Below are 18,320 nucleotides of genomic sequence, written 5' to 3'. Positions count from 1 at the left end.
AATCTCGCTCTCCTCACACAATGTTTTATACCTTACGAATACAAAGATGACAATAAACAATGACAGTTTCAATGACTACAATCACCTACCTAACTTTAACATTTTGAATGTAGACAGGTAACTGCGCAAAATTACATTTTTACAATGGGAGCATATCCTAAGCAGCAGAACCCCTTTGAATATTAAAGTACTAGTAGCTGGTTCAAGAACTTCTAAGCACAAACTCCGGAAACCCAAAATATACCTCTTTTGTTACAGTGTTGAAAGATGGCTCCCTGGATATACAACTAGCCAGAATATTAAGTGACAAAACAGACCTGTCCTGAACAGTGCATTAAGTGGCAGGGATACACCTTTAATAATGCGTTAATACAGGAGATGTCTACTTAATGCCTTCCCTGATCTCATCCTGAAGTTTTCAATGACCACCAATTAACATGAACATTCATCTATTGTCTTCCCCTGCATAGTTTCAATGATACACAGTCAGAATGTCCCACACCCAACGACTGGTTTAGATGACCCCAAAGCATCAGTTAGAGTTGAACTGTGAACAGGTTTTATTTCCTGAAGACTGGTTCTGCAGTGTCTTGGGTCAACACTTTAATTAATATCTGTTATCCATAATTTCATAACTCCAGAATAATCCCTAACAAAGGCCAGTGTGCCAAAAGCCTTCTTCACCACCCTGTCTACCTGTGACTCCATTTTCAGGGAACCATGTACTTGTACTCCAAGGTCCCTCTGTTCTACAACACTCCCCAGGGCCCTGCTGTTCACTGTGAAAGTCCTACCTGGATGTGACTTTCCAAAATGCAACACCTCGCACTTATCCGAATTAAACTCCATTTGCCATTCCTCAGCCCACTTACTCAGCTGATTGAGATTCCCCTGTAATTTTTGATAACCTCCTTCATTGTCCACTATATCACCTATTCTAGTGTCATCTGAAAACTTACAAACCATGCCCTGTACATTCTTGTCCAAATTATTGATATAGATGACAAACGACAATGAGCCCAGCACCAACCCCTGAGGCACATCACTCGTCACGGATCTCCATTCACCTTCTGCTTTCTACCATCAAGCCAACTGTGTATCCAATTAGCCAGCTCTCCCTGGATTCCATGCAATCTAACCTTCCAGAGCAGCCTACCATGTAGAACCTTATCAAAGGCCTTACTGAAGTCCATATAAACCACGTCTACTGCCCTGCCCTCACCAACTTTCTTGGTTACATCATCAAAAAACTCAATCAAATTTGTAAGACATGATCTCCCATGCACAAAGCCATGCTGACTACCCCTATTCAACCTTGTCTTTCCAGATGTACATATATCTTATCCTTCAGAATCCTCTCCAGTAACTTACCTATGACAGATGAAAGACTTACTGGTCTATAGTTCCCAGGTTTTTCTTTGCCGTCCTTCTTAAATAAAAGGACAACATTCACTACCCTCCAATCTACTGGCACCTCACCCATGGCTAACGACAATGCAAATTTCTCAGCCAGGGCTCCCGCAATTTCTTCTCTCGCCTCCCACAATGTTTTTGGATATACCTGGTCAGGCCCTGGAGATTTGTCTACCTTCATACCTTTTAAGACATCGAGCACCTCCTCTGCTGTAATGCGGACTATCCCCAAGACTTCCACATTTACATTTCCTAGTTCTGAAGTCTTCATGTCTTTCTCCATGGTAAAACACAGAACCTTGCCCATCTGCTGTGGCTCCACACAAAGGTGTCCCCTTTGGTCTTGGAGGGGCCCTATTCTCTCTCTAGTTACTCTTTTTCTCTTAATATACTTATAAAATCTCTTTGGATTTTCCTTAGTCTTCTCAGAAAAAATTATCTCGTGCCCCTTTTTGCCCTCCTGATTTCCTTCTTGAGCACATTCTTACATCTCCTATACTCCTCCAGGGATTCACTTGATCCCAGCTGCCTATACCTGACTCAAGCCTCCTTCTTTTTCCTGGTCAAGGCCTCAATATCCCTCTTCATCCAGGGTTCCCTGCTCCTACCAGCCTTGCCCTTCACTCTAGCAGGAACATGCAGACCTTCAGCTCTCATTATCTCACCTTTAAAAGCCTCCCACTTGCCTGTGACCCCTTTGCCCGCAAACAACCTACTCCAATCAACCTTTGCAAGCTCCACTCTCATACCATCAAAATTCACCTTGCCCCAGTTTAGAACTTGAACCTGTGGACCAGTTCTGTCATTTTCCATAGCTATTTTAAAAGTAATAGAACTATGTGCTGAGTGCCTCATTAACCTGTTGGTGCTGCCCAATCATACCTGATAGATGTTTGCCTTAAATATTTTCTCAGTTGCAGCAATGCTGTCCACATGGCTATTTCAGTAAGTGGTCCAAGCGTCTAATATTACGGCCTGTGCCAATTCTGCCCAATGTCTCGTTACATGGCTGAGTTCTCTGGTATGTAATAGAGCCCTATTGTAACTGAAGTGGATACCAGGGCCTAGAGATGATTAGGTGCTGCAGCTATCAGTTTGGTGCAAAATGGCTCATACTTCTCAGTGCACGGGACAGGAAGAGTGTGCTCATTATAAAGAGAAAATGCGCTCTCCTCCTCGCACCATTCTATGTTGGTGTAATTTATACAAGAAAAGGTGTCTAGGGTTTGGGCCTCAAACTGGCTTTAGGCTTAAGATTTGTTTGAGACCAGATGTACACGAACCCTCCTTTGTGAATCATTTCTCGAGGCAGGCTTCATGCACATCTGATCTCATATCCTGTTCTGTCATTCTGACTTTGAGACAATTGTCTTCATAACCACACATTACACTAGGCAGATTGTGCGATATATTTTGTAAACATCAACTGGAAACTTAAATCTCAACAAGAAGCTGATAACACATATCAATTACCATAGTAGCCATAAATATACATTTATTTCATACATTACTGGAGAGCACAAGCTTAATCTACTTTGTGCTTCTTCAGGATTTCCATCTTTGTGCCTTTGTTTTTACATTGTATTTCATATTACATTGCATTCGACTCTGATCTCTTGCATACCCAGGACCTTTCTCCTTTCCTGTTGTCCCTTTTGAAATCATAAAGTCATCTTCTTTGACTTCTCCTTCCTGAGTTGTCTCCAAGACTGTCTAGTCCTCCATGATTTCTGCTGTCTCTCCTGTTGTAGTTAGGCTACGCTGCACCAGGCTACCTCAGTAAGTTTATGCCTGCTGTGATATCCCTCTTAGGATCTTCATGGCTTTTGAATTGCCACCACATGATGTAGTTGTCTCTTAAAACATCCAACTCAGTCACTGCTTGATTCAGTACATTCAGCAATGTTGTAATGACAACAGTCTTGTAGACACTGAGGACTTTCCCAGAACTTGTACAGTCTTATCTTCTGCCTCTCAGTATTGTATATGCCAGACTCAACTAAAATTGCCTCACTACAGGGTCTTATGCTGAGCATTTTGCCTCCACTATCCATGGATTCTTGTAATGGCAGAGTGGTTGTCTTGATGTTCCAGTGAACTGGACCCCTCATGCTGTCTGAACAGATTATGGACTTGTCCTGTGAACTGCTTACTGTCATGGACTGTACTTCATTGCAGGACATCTCACCATGGTACACTTCTCTGCCTTTACTTAGGTAACACCCTTTTACAGTGTCCCCTGCAGTGACTCATGAACCTTCCCACTGAAATACAGTATCTGGTTGTCCCACCTTCCAAACTGCCCTCCTTTTCCTGGATTTTAAATCTTCAAGGGTTCATTTTGTTTCAAAATACAAAACAAATTAACACATTTCAAAGACTTTTCCGTGAAAATAAATGCTCCAAAGTATTGAAACGGGGAGAAAAAGAGAAAAATATTCCCTAGTGAATATACTATAGCTATGCCATATTAACCCTTTATATGCGATAGCAATGCAATGAATTTCATGAAATGATGCCTTGAAGTATTCAGATGCTGTATATAACTTCACCGTGGCAATAATTAGAAAGGACCTTGAAAAACTGATTATTTAGAGAATGAGACACATTTAGTTAAACAAACCTGTTTGTCATTGAAATATTTACATTTTAATAATTCATCATACAAACAAAAATTTGCCATTTGCCCACTAATGTATTCTTTAACTCGTAATCCATAGCATAGGTTGGCATTTAAGAAAAGTAATCAAGTTGTCAAAGTCTGGGCCCACAGAGACAGCAAAGGTCTCAACTAATAACTATTCATTGGCTACCTTTTTAAGCAACAGCTTATTCATCATTCTGTAAGACATAAATATGAAGCAACTTGTCGACTAAGGAAATAGAAGAAGCAGTTGATATTCTGCAACAGGTGAATTAATACATCAATCTTTCATATTATACTGGTGTAGAAATGCTAGCTAATCCAGAGCAGTCTCCGTTAAACCATAATATAAGAAAGCTGTACAAAAATATATGTGTTTGCCATTTTTTATTAAATTTTAATTGGAAAACTATGTTAGTTTTAATTTCACTTTAGTAATCAGTCTTTCTTTCTTTTCCAATCTTTTTATTAATTTTTAAGTTAATAAACATAACAGTAGTAATTATACACATGATACCAAGAGATCGGGATTACAATAATAACAGTTAATGTATACAAAGAGTAAAATGTGTAATCTGAACCCACCAATCTCTTGATAATTGAGCATGAAAAAGATTTTAAAAGAAATTTGATTAAATTTAAAAAAATATGAAAAAAAACAAACCAAAGAAAAGAACAATAACAAACCAAATAGTAATAATAAACAAAAACTAACTAAAAACTGAACAAAAGCTGGGCTGTGGTATTCATCGGTTAAAAGCATTATTGTGTCATTAACTCCGCTCCTCTATATTCGAATAGAAGGTTATTGAAAAGGATTTGGAAAAGGTCAGCTTACATCATATGAAAGTAATCAATCAATCACAGGAATTAAATATTATACCTTGCAAATTACGTTGAACAATACTTCATAAGAACACAGACAAAAGCATAACAGATCCATTTCTCTGCTATTTTAATTGATTGTCAACTCATAAATAGGTTAGTGCCTGTGTAAAAGAGCAGAGAAGATTTGCATATAAATACAGCAACCTTTCTTACAATTGCTTTGCCTCTAATAACTTTCGAGCTTATATGCATTGGTCTTTTTTATGTGAATAGTTCTACCTTGAAGTTTAACCTTTTTCCCAAAAGCCACTGAATCCTTTTGGAATTTCATGCCACAAGCATTAACCAACAATAAAACTTCCTGGTATCTCGGCCTGCATGACTTAGTGGGCTAGTCTACCATGCTAAGTGTCACAATGTAATCTGATCCTTTTCATACCTGGCATCTATCTCTGTACACTTGCCAGAAATGCATTTCATATTTCACATTTTCTTATGACTTAGAAGATGGCTATTCAGCTTATCAAGTCTATGCTGGCTCCTGAGCAATTCCATCTAAACCATTCTAATTACTTTGCTGTGATCTATCCTCACTCACATGCCCATCAGCTCTGTACTACCATCCACCAACCCCCAGGGGGAATTTACATTGGTCAATTGATCTACCAAACAGTATATCTGTGGGACAGGAGTATCTGGAGGCAAAGCATGGAAAGAGCATGCAAACTCTGCACAGACAGCACTGGAGGTCAGAACTCTAGCTTACTTGGAGTTCAATATGTATTATCTTGTAGCAAGCAGGAGAGAGAATCATGATGGGCGTCTCTCTCTTCAGCCAGTCCACTGTTAATTATCGTGTTACCTCCCACAACATAAAAACCTAAGAAACAGAGACAGGAGTAGGCCATTTGGCCCCTCATGCCCGTTCTGCCATTCAGTACATTACAAATCACTCTTCTAAACTCAAGAGAGCATAGAGCAAAAAATAATAAACTGCTGGAGGAACACAGCAGGTCAGGCAGCATCTGTGGAGGCAAAGGGACAGTTGACATTTCAAGTCGAGACCCTGCATTGGGGACTGGTTATTGCTTTACCTCTACAGATGCTGCCTGATCTACTACGATCCCCCAGCAGTTTGTTTTTTTTTGCTCCAGATTACAGCATCTGCAGTCTCTTGTATTTCAAGAGGGTACAGGTTTAGTCTGCTTAATCTCATAGGCCAAATCAGAAATCAATCCAGTGAATTTTCACTGGACTTCCTCTATCAGAAGTAATATCCTTCCTTAGAAAGGATTTTCCACATTATATTGCAAATATGATGTCCTTGCCTACTCACTTAACCTGTCTATATCTCCCTGAAACCTCTGTACATCCTCCTTATGGTCCACACTGGCACCTAGCTTTGTATCAGAAATCTTGAATATGCTATAGTTTGTCCCCTCATTCAAACCATTGATGTAGATTGTGAACTTCTGGGGGCTACAGCATCAAATCTGAGACACCCATTAGTCACAAAGTCCCAATTTGAACTTGGCCCATTAATTTCTGCTCTCTGTGTGCTCTCTGTTACCCCAAATACCAATTGTTCTACTTTAATAATATCTTGTTTGGAGCTCTTTTGAAGGTCTTCTAAAAATACAAATGTACACCACATGAACTGCCTTAGCTTTATCTATTCTACCAGTTACAACCTCAAAAAACTCAAACAGATTTGTCAAATATGATTTTCCTTTCGTAAATCCATGTGGACTTTGTCCAATTCTACTATTATTTTCTATGTGCCTTCTTACCACTTCCTTAATAATAGATTCCAGCATTCTCGGTTCATGTCAGGCTAATTGGTCTCAGATGTGGTTTTATTTCTCTCCTTCCTTTCTTAAAAAATCTCCTATCCAGACTATTGTCGGTAAAAAATGAGTATCAAATCTAGTGCTTTCAGATCTCTATGGCTGAACTCCACTTCAGCCATTAAGCACGCTATTTATAGATTTAACACCAATAATACAAAATTCCCATTCAGTACTCAGCAGTGATGATGTGGTTGAATTAATTCAATTCACTGTTGTTTGATCTGCAGTAGCTAACCGACCTGATATTGTCTATCCATTAATCCCTTGGGCTTCTTTGACTTCTTTTCCCATGCAGTTCTATATTTTCGTTGATTCTATTCTTGAAAGGTGTCCATACCATCTCAGTGCCTTTCTTGATCTTCATTGGATACACTGCCTCTTATTCAAGCCATGTTCTTATTATGTTACATTTTGAGATGGAACAATTATTTTTTGTTTTTGGTTCAGTTTGGAGGTTTTATTCCTTTTTTTTATTGTTTAGTAAAATTGGGTTGCTTAAAAAAATCAAGGCAAATGCACCAGCATTCAGGTTCTTTACAAATTACAAATAAACTTGTATTTGCAAGAACACCTGCATATGCAAAGTCATCAAAGGGCAACTGCATTTTTGGTATTTTGGGTTTTTATAATCCCTGAGTTATCTCAGTTTCATTTCTGAAATTTTGTTTATTTTCTTCAGCACCCGTGCACAAATAGAAATGTTCTAAAAATTTTACATAGTAAAAATATGTTGATTTTTACTAAGAATTTGACTAATATACACCCATGAAATCAATGTAATTTTTAAAGTCATTGATTTAAGATCAGCCTATTCACAGGTGATGGATCAGGCACCCTTAACGTAAAAGAATATTGTTTTCCCATAAATCTATTTTAGCTGCACTAATAACACTGCATTGGATTATCGCTTTTAAACACAATTTTTTAATACAGCAGTAATAAATTTAAAATAAGTCCTATCATGCTGAACAATTTTGTTTTTGTTCAAGGGAAAACTTTACATTTGTGATTATACAAGTAATTTTAGTGGAAAACTAAGCTGTCTGTAACTAATGTGAATTCAAGTCTAATTTTTATCCATTTGTGCACAAAGTGGAAATTTATCCCCTCTACCTCCTACACCTCAATATGGAGCATTTATCATTATTTTGTTCGGACTAAATTCTGCTAACCCTGTTGGAATTTTTTTGCATGTATGTTATATGAAGAGGATTGTGAATATGCTCTTCATAAATATTGTTGCAATTACATAGAAAGAGTAATCCTGCAGCAGGGAATGGTTCTGGCAGAGAACAGATAACAGGATATCAGACAGGATCTATGATTTTCCATCTAGTAAAATTAAGGAACAGAAAGCGTATGGACTGTACATGTGCGATGTCCTCAGATGGACTCCCTGCTAACACACCCTGTTGGGAATATTAGACTGGAAAACTGCCTCAGTCTTCCCTTAATATGAATTGTCAACATACAAAAAATGTGACTATTTATTGGATCTTTAATGCCAATTAAATTTATTTGTTGTAGTGAAGTGAGTTTCTCCATTAAAAATAAACAATCAATAAAACTTTGCCAGCTATCATAACACTCTTAAATGAAGATTATAAACCAGTGACTGCAGTCTTTTAAAGTTTAATTTAGTGAATGTGGAGTCATTGACAAGGCCAGCATTTACTCCCTATTCCTAATTGACCTTGAGAAGGTGATATTGAGCCATCTTACTGACCCACTGCAATTCTTCTGATGGAAGTGCTCACACCATTGGGTAAGGATTTCTAGAATTTAGATCCAACAATGATGAAGAAACAAGGATATGGATGGTCTCCTCCATTATTTTACGTCAACTATTACTGAACATTTCCTTGGGAATTCTCCCTTGCAGTGAAAATAATTGTGGAATATGGATAGAAATGCTTTATGCAAAGTGTCTGTGGGTTTCCACCAATTTCCCATAAATTTTATGGCAGCCATTAGGAAGAATCCCTGAAAAAGTTCCAGTCTGTGTATTTGGCAGTTTGATAACTTTTCTGATTTATAACTGAAATGTATTCAATTTGTGAAGGTTGTAAAATCCTTATCACTTCTTTCAACTTTGCTGCTTAGCTGTGCAGTCTAAAGGCAGGTGCGATGCAGAAGGTCAGAACTTTCACACGAAGTGAGAGGGAAGCATTAAAGAACTAACCAAGGAAAGCCATCTTCAGAAACCTCCTTTATTCATGGGCCAAGAGTAGCTCTGGAAGAGGCTTGGGAACCAGGAGTGTGAGCTAGGGAATGACAGGTGGTGAAAAACAGCTCAAGCCAGAAAAGGGAATACTGTAATTGTGATGGAGTATGGAGAAAATTTTCCTTTCTGCTTTTAATTTCATGCTTGCTCTTTATTGGCTTCATTTCTACTCCTCCCTTCAGATTGTATCCAGACCATCCCTATGGTGCTGAGTGAGCATCTTTATTTAGGGACTTTATTTATTCATTTACTGCTCAGGGGCACCTAAGGCGATGCTCACATTTTTTGTTGTTAAAAACCTATTGGCTCCTGAGCTGAGGAAGAATATATAGGCCATCCTGGATAAGCATGGCAGATTTCATTCCATGAAGAACTTTAGTGAACCAGATGGGATTTTATGATAGTCTGGAAGTTTATCATGATCATTACCATTACTGAAAACAGCTTTCTCTGTAAATTTCATCTTTTTTTATTTAATTACTTAAATTTAAATTCCACAGCTGCCACTGTGGGATTTGAACTCATGTTTCTGGATCAGTGGTTCAGAACTCCAGCTACTAGTTCAGCAATTTAACCATTCTGTCACCAAATGCTATCCAGCAGTTTGATAAAGTGATTGATTAGTTAATAACTTGTTTGATCAGCTCAACTGGCAAAAAGCAGCCTTACAGCCACAAGAAAACAATACATTTGCAGTATTTTAGAAAAATAACCAATAGCAGCTCCAGACGAAAGCTTAATGAAAAACACTATGATACTGGAGGAGCTCAGCAGGCCAGGCAGCATCTGTGGAGAAAAGCAGGCAGTCAACGTTTTGGGTCAGGAACCTTCTTCAGGACTGAAGATAGGAAAAGGGGAAGCCCAATATATAGGAGGGAAAAACAGAGCAGTGATAGGTGGACAAAAGAGGGGAGGCAGGTTGGGCACAAGGTGGTGACAGGTAGATACAGGTAAGAGATAGTGATAGGCAGGTGCGGGGGAGGAGAGGAGAGCAGATCCACTGGGGATGGGTCAAATGTAATGAGGAAAAAAGCAGCATAGAAGAAAAAGAGATGGGCTAGGAAAGGGAAGAAAAGAAGAAGCATGGTTGGGGGTAGGTGTGGGGGGTTGGGGATTACTTAAAGTGGGAGAATTCAATGTTCGTGCCATTAGGCTGCAAGGTTCCAAGATGGAAAATGAGGTGCTGTTCCTCCAGTTTGCGCTTGGAATTCTCCTGGCAGTGGAGGAGGCCGAGGATTGACATATCAGTGATAGTGTGGGAGGGGGAGTTGAAGTGACTGCAACGGAGGGATGCAGATCGCGGTTACGGACAGAGCACAGGTGTTCTGTGAAATGGTCACCTAGTTTGCACTTGGTCTTGCCAATATAGAGGAGGATACACTTGGAGAACTGAATGCAGTATATGATATTAAGGGAGGTGCAGGTGAATCTCTGTCTCACCCGAAAGGACTGTTTGGGTCCCTGGATAGAGGTGATGGATGTGGTGTAGGGGCAGGTGTTGCACCTATGGTGGGGGGAAGGATGATAATCAGGGAGGTGAATGCCATTTCACAGAAAGCAGACTAGGTGACCATTTTGCAGAACACCTGCACTCCGTCCATAACCGCGATCTACATCTCCCTGTTGCCAGTCACTTCAACTCCCCCCCCCCCCACACTATCACTGATATGTCAGTCCTCGGCCTCCTCCACTGCCAGGAGAATTCCAAGAACAGCACCTTGTTTTCCATCTTAGAACCTTGCAGCCTAACGGCATGAACATTGAATTCTCCCACTTTAAGTAATCCCCACATCTCTCCCCCCCCCACACCCACCCCCAACCATGCCTCTTCTTTTCTTCCCTTTCCTAGCCTAACTCTCTTTCCTCTACCCCTCTTTTCTCCTCCTTACCTTTTACCCATCCCCTGGTGGATCTGTTCTCCTCTTCTTGCCTCCCAAGGTGGAGATAGTTAGTTGCAGGTAAGAGACAGCACCTGCCTTCACTATCTCTTACCTGCATCTACCTATCTCCTCCTTGTGCCCACCCCGCCTCCCCTCTTTTGTCCACCTATCACTGCTCTGCTTTCTCCCCCTATATATTGGGCTTCCCCCTTTCCTATCTTCAGTCCTGAAGAAGGTTCCTGACTCAAAACATTGACCGCCTGCTTTTCTCCACAGATGCTGCCTGACCTGCTGAGTTCCTCCAGCACTTTTTGTGTATTGCTCCAGATTCCAGCATCTGCAGAATTTTTTGTGTCTCCTCCAGCATCATAGTGTTTGTCATCCAGATTCCAGCATCTGCCATTTTTCCAGACGAAAGCTTCTTCGGTACAAAGTGATCTAGGTGATTGGTCTCAGTGTTCCAGTGGCTGCCTGAAGACATGTTTCCTCCTGTGTGGCAGTAGAAATGTCACAGACTGATGATACCAACAGCTGTCCAGCCAAGTGCCGTGTTGGCTAACACCAAGCAGGCAGTTTAGTTTACATCAGGAATTTCTGGCTTGAGGTCTAGAAATAGCTGATAACTACATTTTGCTTGTTTGTGTAATCCTGCAGGATTTTCTGAAAAAAACATAGCTATTAGTATGCAAGAGGGTCATAATTATTGAGTAATGTCTTAAATTATCGTAATTTATTAGAGAAACACATTGCAGTAATTTTAAGTGTCATTAATATTCCTTTCATTATATGGGTTGCTTTCTTCTTTATTTTTTTGGCCAGGCACTAAAGACAAATTAAAAGACTGATCTTTATCAATTCATGTGTTTCCCTTCTCCAGATGTTTGTTAACATTCAGTGTATTATTTTGCTTAAAATAGTATCTGACTCTGGAAAGCAAACATGTGACACTAGTTTAGTGAATTTTTTTTGAGAGAGGTTAGATATTTGCAAATAACTATTCCACAAATATAAGATACCTCACTGGTATCCCATTTATATACATGCATTATATAGCTGAAGGCCATTCAACCCATTGAACTATGTTGACTTCTTAAAAAAGCTCAGACACACTCCCCCATTCTTAGTTAACCAATTCTCTAAATGCTTTCTTTTAAAGCCTACATTTATTTAGAAATTTATGTTTGAATATTCTTCCACTAGCCTTTCAAGCAACAGATTCAAGGTAAAAAAAACTTGCATTAATATTGTCATCATCTTCCATTTTATTTTTCTCATCAATTATGTTAAAACAGTGTCTTCTTGTTCCCAACATATCAGCCTGTGGATAAAAATGTCTCATCCAATATATCAAAACCTTCCAATAATTTTCAACGGTGCTCTTAAATCACACCTGTGGATTGTCCACTTTAGGGAGAACAACTTGAACATAATTGAAGTTTCTTATCCTTGAGACTATTTACCTAATCTAAACTGCATGGTCTTCAAGGTCTTGAGATCCTTCCAAAACTTAATGCCCAGATTTGGACACAACATTCTATTTAAAGATTAAATAGTGGTTTAGGAAGGGTTATGCATTTTTTTTTCGTAACTTTGTTGTAATTTTCTTTGGTTTTATCTATTATGTGTAATTATCTCATCAAGTTGACTTATGTGAGCATTGGAATGTTCAGCACTTTTGGCACCCAGTTTGAAGCAATAAGCATCCCCAGGTTGGTATTTAACATTGTTAGATAATTCCTATGTTCCAACAATGTGCCCCAGTTTTAACTTTAGGAGAATTCTATATACAATAATGATATTTTCTGTAAAAGTTATCTATAATCTCTGTGAATGACATGGAAGATGAGATATCACTTCTCCATAGGTTCATATTATGCATTTCATGCCAACTAGGAATTGAACTGAGAACATGTGAACTGGCTTCATATGGGCTGCTTTGCACAAACACCTTTGGTCTGATTAGCTAGAGCAGTGTTTGGGAAGTCTTAGTGAGATGAAAGGTCAATATTCAACTAACTAACCACAAAACCCATTGCTTGCCAGCTCTTGCTCCACCCCTTCCTATCCTCTTTATACTGGCTATCTTCCCTCTACTCTTTCAGTCCAGTTGAAATGTCGACTGTCCATTTCCCACTACAGATGCTGCCTGACCTATTGAGTTCCTCAAGCAGTTTATTTTTCACTCCAGATTCCAGCATCTGTAGTCCCTTATGTCTCCACAAAATCTGTTTACTACTTTATTTAGAAATTACATGCAAAACTTTACCCTCAAAGTGGAACTATCTTCCCTATAAAATGCTTAGTTTGTTTTTGTTTTGTTAATTGAGAAAAGCAAGAAGAGCAAAAGATATTTTTCCTTCATTTTTTGAATCAGTTATTAATGAGCTGCGTTATGATTCTTGTGAAAATACTTTGGTGCAAAAGTGTAAAAAGGTTTACCAAATGCTTTGTCATTAAGTTGATGCTTCTCCCTCTTGTCACCAGCATAGTGCATAACCGAAGTTGACATCCCTTCAAATGATAACCAGCTCTAAATTTATTTTAGGTGAAGGTGTGGTTCCAGAACCGGAGGATGAAATGGAAACGCGTTAAAGGAGGTCAACAAGGAGCCGTTGCAAGGGAAAAAGAACTAGTTAATGTGAAGAAAGGGACATTACTGCCCTCCGAGCTCTCTGGGATTGCCACATCAGGTGGTCATCATGCTGGAGACATTCTATCAAATGATGAAAGCCAGGACAGTGATCACAGCACTGAACTTGGCCACTTGTGATGTATGGAGAAGGAGAGCAAATCTCAACAGATACTCAGGAAAGTAATGGCACAAGGAGGAAGTAAATCATATTGTCTTACAGACTCCATGTGTGAACTCCTTGTGGACATGGTGCAAACATCAGAGCCTCTGAGCATTCCATATTTGCATATGACGATTGCACGATTTGTGAATTTATGCTTTGACTTCCACTGTAAATTAAAAAAATGGAAGTGACGTTTAAAAGGCAAAAAGTAAGTTACAGAAACCCAAGGACGAACAATGGGAAAGCTTTCTCCTGTGTAATCAGTGAAGCAAAGTTACCAACACATTTATAAAGAATGAGTATACAATCTTGCCATAGAAAATATCCTCACCCAATAATGGGAAATGTAGTATTTCAATGTAATTGAAATTTTTAAATAGTGCTCTGAAAGAGACAGCTATAAAATGCAGATGCCTTCACCAGTATTCTTAATTATAGGTGCAATACTTATTCAATTTCAATAGAGAAGTATCTATTCAGGCAGCAGCCATACACAAGTGTGTGTGTATATATATATATATATATATATATATATATATATATATATATATATATATATATATATACTGTGTATATTGTCCTGATACACACCGTAAGAGTTGATGAAGTTAAAAAATATCTGCTCAACAAAGCCTTGAAACACCTCTACCTTTGTGCTTCAGCAATGATATCAAAGTCAAGTAATAACTGTTTAATTTGTTGCCCTGTCAGTCATTTCATTCACGTCAGAGATATCAGTCAACATTCAGCTCAGTATTGGAAAGTTCAATTCTCCTCTGTTTACATCTTATCAAATTCTCTCAGAAAAATGCATGTATCATGTAATTGGAAGGTTATACAAATATGGAAACACTGTTTTCCTTTTCATTTATCTTTCTTAAAAATTCAATAGCATTTCAATGACATTTTCCATTTTTGTTAAATAGCTTCTCCACCAGCTATTTCTAACAGTAAAGAAAATATTATGAGGAGTATCTATTCTATGCAATGCCCTTAGACACTTTCCAATACAAAACTGATACTACTCATATTAGTGTTAGCTCAGTGATGAACACTTGATTAACTGTTTTACCCGTGGTTAGCAAAATAGCCTGTTGGCATTATCGAACATCTGAGGAGTTTATATAGCATTTCTAAAATATGTAATGTTGACAATCAGTACCATTTACTGCACTCATGTTTAATGCATGCCAGATTTAGAGCTGTAAAAATAGCACTGTAGAATTCTTTTTGGCCCCAAAATAATTGTTTGGCATTGTTGTTGGGAATAACTTGTGACAAAACGAAGGATGTACTTATTAGATGTTACACATTTTATTGAAATGTAATAATTTGTTGAATAATATGCACATCTAACCAAATCAAATTTCAGTCACTGTCTCATTTATGGTATGTATAGAAGGAAGAGCAATCAGGAGTGAAGTACAACTTTATACCTCAATTGAAAAATTGAGGACATAATTCCTGATTTATCAGGAAATGGAGAGATGTGAACTTGGTGTTAGAATAAAGTGAATGACAAATGGAGCATGGGTCTTGCATGTAATGCTTAATGACAGGGTGAACTAAATGGCCGAATATTCTTTCTTCGTTCCTGCTTTATTATGTATAATCAATAAAATTAACAGCAGAAAGATTTATAAACGCTGTCTGATTTCAGAGATTACATCATTTCCACTGTTTTGTTTTATTTTGTGTATATGGTATTTTGTTAAATATTTTGAGTGTGTCCCCAATGTGAATATGCATTCCTTCAGAGGTTTACCAGTGTATAACTGTAATGACTTCAGGATAATTTCGTACTCAAGATATATTACCTTCGTATTTGATATGTCACCATGCTTTATAAAATTGAACGATATAATTAGTTGCAAATGATGTCTAAAGCTTAGAGATTGATTAATTACATTGTAAAGTTTTGAATGTTTTGGGTGAATGATTATCCTAACTCTGAAAAAGTCTGGTTCATGGGGAAGATAATATTACAATAATGCTGTGCATATGCATTAGCTTCAAAAAGAGGAATACTAGTAACAATAGAAAAAAACAATCCCAGGCAAAGATTTTGCCTTTGCATCTTGTGATAGGTGACAAATGAAAGCACATAAATAGTATTGACAGAAAACATATTGGACCTGAAATCTGTAATCTGAGTGATAGATGTTGCTGTACCATCTGCTGTATTCCCCCACTGAAGTCCAGAGGCACTCTGGCTGAGGTTTCCCAAAATTACACTGGGGAATCATCCCTCTGATCTTTTGTCAACTCGGGCGTGGTGATGGTTTGGGAACCCATTAATAAGAATGGGAATTCCCAGCGTGCAGAATAGGAAAGTTAAATAATTATTAGAACATAGAACAGTACAGTACAGGAACAGGCCCTTCTGCCCAAAATGTCTGTGCTGACCATGATGCCAGTTTAAACTGTACATCTGCCTGCATGTAGTCCATATCCCTCCATTCCCTGCCTGTTCATATGTCTGTCTAACTGCCTTTTAAATGTTGCTATCATATCTGCTTCCACCTCTTCCCCTGGCAGTGTGTTTCAGGCACCTACCATTATCTATGTAAAAGAATCCACATAGATCTCCTTTAAACCTTCTTCCTTTCATTTTAAAGCTAGGCCCTCCAGTATTTGACATTTCCTCTCTGAGTAAAGGACTCTGACTCTGCCCTATGTCCGCCTCTCATAATTTTATATACTTTTATCAGGTCACCCCTCAACCTCCAATGCACAGAGAAAGCAATCCGAGTTTGCCCAACCTCCCGTTATAGCTAATACTCTCTGATCCAGGCAACATCCTGGTGAATATCTTCTGCACCCTCTTCAGAGCCTCAATATCCCTCCTATAATGCAGTGACCAGATCTGCACAAAATACTCCATATATGACCTAACCAAAGTTTTACACAGCTGCAACAGAACTTACTGACTTTTATATTCAACACCCTGACTGATGAAGGCAAGCACGTGTACGCCTTCTTTACCACCCTATTTACTTGTGTTGCCACTTTCAGGGAACTATGAACTTGGATCCCAAGATCCCTCTGGACATTATTGCTCCTAAACCTCCTGCCATTTACTGTATACCTTCCTCTTACAATTTGCCTCCCAAAGTGCAACACCTCACATTTGTCTGGATTAGAGTCCGTCTGTCATTTCTCTGCCCACATTTCCATCTGGTCTATATCTTGCTGAATCCTTTGACAACCATCTTCACTATCCACAGCTCTACCAATTTTTGTGTTGTCTGCCGATTTACTAATCAGTCCACCTCCATTTTTGTTTAAATCATTTATATAAAAGCACAAACATCAGAGGTCCTAGCACTGATCCTCATGGAACACCACTGGCCACAGACTTCCAGTCAGAAAAAGCACCCCTTTCACTGCTGCCCTCTGTCTTCTATGGCCAAGCCAATTTTGAATCCTATTCACCAAGTCTCCATGAATCCCATGTGCGTTAATTTTCTGGATCTTTTTCAAAAGCTTGACTAAAGTCCATGTATACGACATCCACTGCCCTACCCTCATCAATTATCTTTGTTACCTCCTCAAAAAACTCAATCAAATTTATAAGATATGACCTCCCCTGCACAGTGCTATGCCGACTGTCCCTTAGAAGTCTATGCTTTTCCAGGTGTGATCCTATCCCTAAGAATCTTCTAAAATAATTTGCCTATCACTGATAAGATAAGATATCTTTATTAGTCACATGTACATAGAAACACACAGTGAAATGCATCTTTTGCGTAGAGTGTTCTGGGGGCAGCCCGCGAGTGTTGCCACGATCTGGCGCCAATGGTTCTTTAATGCTTTTATCTTAGTTTAACACAATTAATGATCTGTGAGTGATTTTATGTTTTAATGAATGTTTATTCTTGTTAATTAATCTCTGTTTTTAATTTTTAACAGCAATTTTAATACTTTTTAAATGTGTCTGAATGACACTTGTATAAACTCTTAAGTTCATGAACAGCTTTGACAAAGAGCAAAGCTCCAGCCCTCAGCTTTGTCTTCTATCAAACGTTATCAGAGGCATTCTAGGGGGTGAGATTTCAACACTTTGTCACATGAGGTCAGGTTGCTGCTGAGGCCTTCATCCACTTCACTGAATGCCTCGTAAGTATATACTTTGCATTTGCTGTCTGTGATGATTCACAAAGGAAAGGACAATTGCATGATTAACAGAAAACCTATCTGACTTGCTGTGAGTTTAAGGCCCGGCAAGTTTCCAACTATCAGGTGAGAGTGTGGGAAGGGTTCAGACGTGGTCCAGAACGTTTCCCTAATCTTATGTGTTCAAGTTTCAGGGTAAGAATTGCAGGAATATAATAAATGGGCTTGTTTCCTGTGGCATGCTGGTATCACAAGCAAGTGATGCATTTACACTTTTTCATAATATTCACATAATCTCACATTGAACAAGCCAAGAAATGAAACGTTTTGGCAAAGACATTTTCATGAAGGTGTTGTCCCTTTAAGCAAATAATTCTCCTGAATCTTGTTTCTCAGGTTTGTGTTATTATCCCTTAATTAAGAGCAATGGTAGATTTTACATGGTCTCTGAGATAAAATACAGACAAGTTCATGAGGTACCAAACTGAAACTGTTCAATTAGCTACCCATCTGAGATAATTATTGTGCTATTTACTTAATAGACTTCATGCAGACTTAAATGCAGTGTAT

At 38.6% G+C, this 18,320-nt stretch overlaps 1 protein-coding gene across 1 annotated transcript in view; it reads left to right on the top strand.

Annotated features, from left to right (window-relative positions):
• meox2a (mesenchyme homeobox 2a) overlaps positions 1-13,609 on the top strand; it is a 36,387-nt gene extending 22,778 nt beyond the window's left edge. Inside the window, 1 exon segment of the mRNA XM_052016640.1 lies at positions 13,385-13,609. Within this exon segment, the coding sequence (XP_051872600.1) occupies positions 13,385-13,609 (225 nt within the window).
• The last annotated feature ends 4,711 nt before the right edge of the window (positions 13,610-18,320 follow it).

This window comes from Pristis pectinata, chromosome 5 (genome assembly GCF_009764475.1).
Source record: "Pristis pectinata isolate sPriPec2 chromosome 5, sPriPec2.1.pri, whole genome shotgun sequence".
Taxonomy (NCBI): Eukaryota; Metazoa; Chordata; class Chondrichthyes; order Rhinopristiformes; family Pristidae; genus Pristis; species Pristis pectinata.
Note: the sequence above shows the minus strand (reverse complement) of the source record. Positions and strands in the feature narration are given on the sequence as shown.